Here is a 6,590-nt window from a genome sequence, read left to right on the forward strand (position 1 = left end):
AGGGATCACCCTTTCACCAGATTTTTTTACTCTTATATTAATGTTTTACTTTTATATTGTAAGCACGTCAAAAATATCAGAAGTGTCAAATGAGCAATTATCAATCAATTAGCATTCATGCTGAAAGATAATTTCCGAATATGAATAAGCGTGTTCTTAAAAAATAATAATATCAAAATATTATTTATTTCAGACACTCAAAAGCTTGCGCTGTCCTTTAGCAACGACAGAGATCATGACAACTGTCAATGCATAATTTATGCAATTTAAAAAGGTGTTGAAAAATATATTCTTTTTAACTGAATTTATATAAATGTACATGTTAGATTTGTCCGACAATTTTACATTATTATTAAGTATTTCAAACATTTTATCTTGCTTAGTGCATAGTTTCACTGTTAAGCCTTCTTCGGAACAGCGTCCGTTAGTGACGTTCGTTTCTAAAAAAAATCGTGCCCTTTACTTAATTACATGTAGAGAGCGGGCCGATAGCTAAGAGGTATACTAACTGTTTATGTATTTTATGGAAGACGAATTTTATTTTCCACCTGAAATCTTCTGATTTGATAATTGTATGAACGAGTTTTCTAAAAATAACCTTTTACCTTTAGAAAAGTTGAAGGCCTCTTTACATATTTAGTGTTAACTAACGTATATAAAATTGTATATGCCTACTTGAAATTTATTACAATTACAAAGAACAATAATAATAATAATGATGCTTATGATTAGAGGTACAATTATAATATTTCTATCAGGGATAACGTGCATTTCGTATTTGGCTCGACTTCCGTCCTATATTTAGATCAAGTTGATCATTTGAAATATTATTTGTCCGCGAGAAACAAAATATAATATTCTTCTTCATCAACACATAAATTCTCATTTTTTTTTATTTTAAAGGTCCATTGTGCAAAGAAATTTTATTATATTTATTTCTAATTTTTTTTTCTATTTTTGGTATTTTGTTACAGATTCCAAAACATGCTCATTTGCCGTTTAGATAAACTATCTTTCCTCCATTTGCTTTGTTTCCAATTTGTATAATTTAAGTGAATTAGTATTTTGTATGGAAGTCAAAATACTACTTAGTTTACATTTTGCTACCTTTACCTCATGTATATTCAGCGCTACTTTATATAGCTGTTTAACATCTGACATAGTCTAAATCTATTATTGAAACATTATTCAACACATATTTGACATATTAAAAAAATTTAATAAATATGATTTCTGAGGCATAATGTGTCTTTAAGACACTTTTTCTGCTAAATCCACAACAAGTTGTACGCTTCTGACTAATAACTACTCAAATGAAATACATGCAATTTACGGAGCGCACAAAAAATGAACAATTCAAATTTAATGACTTTGGATAGAACATACAGGGAATTCCATATTTATAGAGTGTTCCAGAACAACGGTGTGTTATTTTTAAATATCCTACTCTCTATCCTCGTTTATATTATACATGTAACTTCTTTTTTAAGTTATCTCTTTTCTTTTGTTTATATACCATGATACGTCTTATTGTATACCCCTGTGTCATTGACTTTGTGATTTTAATAAAAATAAAAGTGAAATGTTGTTGTTGTTATAAACTGCAGAATATAATCAAGACAATAAAAAGGGTAAATTTCAATGGACCGTTCTTCAGCCAAAACAATTACAGTCAGCGAGTTGATAAAGCAGATCGTTTACTACCGATATATTTGTGCTTGCTAATTTCTTCTCTTTTCAAACATCAGTTTGAGAGCTAATTTGTTAGCCGCATGCTTTTTGTTTGGGTTTTTTTAAGTTGTAGACTGAGCAAATGGAAAGATACAGCCTGCATGAGTCAAATATGATCCGGGATATACCCAATGATTATGCATATGTTTTGAAAACTATATTGTTCGTATGCCCCATCAGCAACTTATGCCATGGATTTATGATATTGTAAGTTCTGACAACAAACGTTAGATTCTTTTATCGCGTGACCAAAACAAAGAACTAAAAAAACAAAAACAATTTTGTTTTGACATAAACGTATGCTTTTGAACGCCAATACACAAGTATGGACTTTAAGCTCATGAAAATGTTGTGACACGGACTGAACAATAACTCTTTTACTCAATAAACATGAAGGCACAAAGGAAAATAAAAAAAAATCTACTTTGACTTTGGTTCACGAAATTTGTAAAATTTGTCGTGTATGTGTATATAACCTGTTTAACTCATTGAAATACATTAAAATTATTTGATAACAAAGATATTAGTGGGTTTTTTTTTTCTCTTCTTAACTATATATTTTACATCTTCAAATATTGAAGTCATTAACTCATATCGCTGTTTGGAAATACACCCTTGTAATTACTCCATGTAATATATCCAGTTTTTGAGTCCATAAATGTATTCTTTCACATTTAAAATACTGACGGAGAATTATATTTCAAACTGAACATAACGGTTAATCAATGGAATGATCACGTCATTTGCCATTCTAAGTTAATAAGTGTTCATTCCTGCTGTTCTACAGAAAACAGAAACTTTGACGGGAGCGATTTTTCAAAATATCAGTCGTCATTAGCTAATGCGTCAACAGCGGTTTTTGAAACATGTGGGAACGGTGATCAACCCGCCGGCAGCGTGCCTTTCAGAACGTAATGAAATATCCCTGGCATATTATTGATGGATTCATACTCATTATTTGATCCAATTTATTCACATATGATATGAATTAGTTCGGTAACTATTAAAGAGTTTGATTATACACTAGCGACAAGACATGTTATTAATTCATTTTAAGAACTATAGCTGTATGAATATGATGAAGGTGCAATACTGTTTGCTGTGTTACTTTCATTATCGCAAAGTTAAGGCTTTCCCTTAAATTTACTAGCCCTTGTAATTTTATATAGGTCGTGAAAGTGTTTCTTGTAAAGCATAAATTACCATTTAACAACAGAAATATATGCTGATGTCGTTTTGGGTAATTACATAAACCACTCGCACATAAATATTGAAACACATAAATATTGTGAAAGTACCCATGGTTAGGTACGATAGTAAATGCATGAATGCATCATACAAATGGGTGAGATATTTATTCGTGGCGTTTTTTATGAAGATTTCTTCTTTTTTTTCAATTTTCGAGATTTTATTAGTTTTCAGACTACACAATTTAAACAAATTGGAATTGGAATACTAGAAGTATACAAGAAATCCACATTATGATATTGAAAGAACAGCGTATACATAGTATAAATTGTAAAATTTGTAATTTGTAATTACAATGTATATTTAGACAGGTTTTTAATGCCTAAGAGTATTTCTACAATTGCTTGAGGGTGTGTTCACAAAAACACAGAAACTTTTGTTTATTTCGTCAATTAAGTCTATCCATAAATTTAACTTGTGTAACGAAGTAAATATAATTTCCTTTTTTAATAACTTTGCTTTCGGTTGCGGATCAATGACTGTCACAATATTTTACCATCTTTAACTAATGTTTTATTTTGGATTTTTGAAGGCCGACATCACTGTAATTAAATGACAGTGAATATTCGAAATTTCTTGGTACAAACATATTTTGTTAGAATCCAAAACATATTTTATACAAAATTACCCAAGGATTTGTGCTATAGATCAACATGTTAACTTTAGGTGAAACTACTATCTAAAAAGCAAATATGTTATATAAGATGGTTTGAAAAATTTTATAAAGCATTTCGTTTTGGAATAGTTTTGGAACAATGTCATTGCCATTCTACGACAAGGTACTCAAAGCTGGTCGGGTTGTCTGAATGTGTCACTTCTTTTATATGTAACCCTCCAGAACAATTCTGCGTTGCAATCTACATACACAAATTAAATTTAAGACACCGGTAATCGAAATATGAAAATTTTAAAAATATTCTCAACCTACGTCTACGCACTTTTGCCATCTTCGTTGGAGCTTTTGTATTCCCGCTGTGAACCATGACGTAGACCTATGTTTTAGGTACTGTGTAACAGCAGATATCAAAGCCGCCATGGTCTTTCTTTCCAGCAAGCAATTTTTTTCAGTTCTGGAATCAAATAAAAGTCACAGGGGGCGATGTCTGGTCTATAAGGAGGGTGAGACAACAATTGCCATTTGTAAGAGTTGATAGCCTCCACTGCGGCTTCGGTGGTATGGAAGGGGGGCGTTATCGTGAAGAAGGAGGACATTTATCTGTGCTAACCTGGGACGCATTTGCTTCAGCTTTTCTCTGAGATTTTTCAGAATACTTCTGGGCGGTTACAGTTTGAATTTTTGGCATGAAATGAGTAAGTATCATTCCTCATGAATACCAAAAGGCAACAAGCATGACTTTGCCAGCCGAAGGAGACAGCTTAAACTTTTTAGGAGGTGGTGAACCAGTTCGTTTCCACTGCTTTGACTAAGCTTTTGTCTCAGGTTCGGAATAATAAACCCACATGTCATCTCCAGTGATAATGCGGTTCAAAAATTTATCTCCTCCACGATTAAAACGACTTAAATGTTCTTTTGCATTGGTTATTTTGGTTGCCTTTTGATCTGCGGACAGCTGTCGAGGCACCTACATTGCACTTACCTTGCTCATGCCTAGTAGTTCGTGTAAAATCTTGTGTGCCGATGCCTTACCGATGCTTAACTTGTTGTTCCTCCAAAGTTACTCTACGATTTTTGTTGACAAAAGCTTTAACATTTGCTACCATTGTTGGAGTCACCACCTAAGCTGCCCGCCCAGTCCTAGGCCTGTCACAAACACTTGTTCTGCCTTCACGAAACTGAGAAACCCAGTTGTAGAAGGTTGAACGTGATACACATTTATCAGAAAATCTTTTTTTAAGCCTCTGAAAGATGTGGCAGGGCTTTTCACCTTCTGCAACCAGAAACATTATAACAGAGCGTTGTTCCTTTAACAATGAGTCCATGATAGACGAAACACCTATCATATATCAGAGGGAAAATACTGTGTATACACAACTATCATTGGAAATAAACTGACCACGTTATTGGCGAATGAATGTAGTTTTAACCAACATGTAATGTCTGTATATAGCTGCACGTGGAAAGAGAGGAGCATGAAAAGTCCGAATATTTTCTGACCGTCCCTCGTATGTTATAAAAGAAGCAAAATGCAAAACAAAACAGAATTAAACTGTGCTTAAGACTAAAAGGCAACAAAAGCTAAAGATGGTGCACGAAATAGGCATCTAAGTATTTTTTTGTAAAAGATTTACGCTCTTATCATGGCGTGTTAATTCTTAAGCGATTGGCTGCAAGTATAAAATGGTAAATATGAATAAGTTAAAATGTATTCAAAAATCTATTAAAGCAATGTTATGATATGATTAGGTACAATATATACCTAGCATTTGAAAAAAGGAGATACTATTTTGGTGTCATTATGTCCAAAAGGCATAGATTGGAAATTCATTAGAAAACTATTAAATTAGAAATTCTTTATAAAATAACCCACTCTTATTCTATGCCATTTGCCAATTTCTTTATGTTTTGTTACGTTATATTAATACGTTGCCATATCTAGTATATTATCATACGTGGCTAACGTTCTTTAAAATGTCTTTCGTGTAAATACATACTAAGATCAAAACCACATATAATGTAATATATGTGATGAAAAAAAGTAACTTGACTTGGTGAAGAATTAAGTTTCCTGATAAATCACTGATAAACAATATTCAAGTAAAGTGTAAGATATTTTATTAACAAAATAAAAAAAAGAGTAGTAAACATAAAAACTCAGTATTAAAGGGACTCCACTGAGATTTAAAAGCCTAAAAACATAACATTTGAATTTCTTACTTAAATGAGCTGGGCTCTTTAAAGAAAAATATATACAAAGATAGTTAATAAATATACTTTGAAATAAATTGAAAATCGTATTTTTATGCTTTCCTTAGTCCGATGATGGTGGAAAGGGTTTAAACGCTTTTCATTTTGGGTCATTTTTTACAATTTGAATAATTATTCTGGAAAACACGAAGTGCCGGAATTATCTGAAATTTTGCACAAAGATTAGTGGTCTAAACCTACATCAAATGGTACATTTATCTGGAAAAAAATATTTTCAATCCCATCATGTAAAAAAAAACCTCAGTGGAGTCCCTTTAAGTAGCACATAAAACACAAAAAGAAAAGAAAACAACGTTCATTAAATCTGAATTTTTTTAATTAAAATAGATATTACAATTATTGAATAATAAACAATTATGCTCAACATTATCAACATGGTAATATAACCAGTGTCATATTTTTACTTAGTGTTAAACAGATACCTTAAGAGGGGATCTTCGCTAATAGCGATAACATAATTAGGGACAATTACACAAGTGTTGTGTTGATCATGCGCAACACATATGGATTATAAATGATTGTATACATGTATGTCCGTTACTATTAATAATCACGATCATATAGAAATAACAAGTAATATTCTAATCTCTAGCATGCCAATCAAAGTTCATAATTAACAATGTCTTTCGTCCGTTCATTCATAAGTGATATACAATTCTGGTAAAAACCAATTAACCATTAAAAAGATTATAAGAATATATTTTATATTTCACTGGTGGCTATT

General features: G+C 31.6%; 1 protein-coding gene across 1 annotated transcript in view; it reads left to right on the top strand.

The window, feature by feature from the left end:
- Nucleotides 1–1,571, top strand: part of LOC132736000 (capping protein inhibiting regulator of actin dynamics-like) — a 29,589-nt gene extending 28,018 nt beyond the window's left edge. Inside the window, exon 6 of the mRNA XM_060723078.1 lies at nt 194–1,571. Coding sequence (XP_060579061.1) covers nt 194–221 — 28 coding nt within the window. The 3' untranslated portion in view covers nt 222–1,571. The remainder of the gene's footprint in view (nt 1–193) is intronic.
- Nucleotides 1,572–6,590: the final 5,019 nt, after the last annotated feature.

Source organism: Ruditapes philippinarum, unplaced genomic scaffold, assembly GCF_026571515.1.
Source record: "Ruditapes philippinarum isolate M1 unplaced genomic scaffold, ASM2657151v2 ctg10092_1_1_1_1, whole genome shotgun sequence".
Taxonomy (NCBI): Eukaryota; Metazoa; Mollusca; class Bivalvia; order Venerida; family Veneridae; genus Ruditapes; species Ruditapes philippinarum.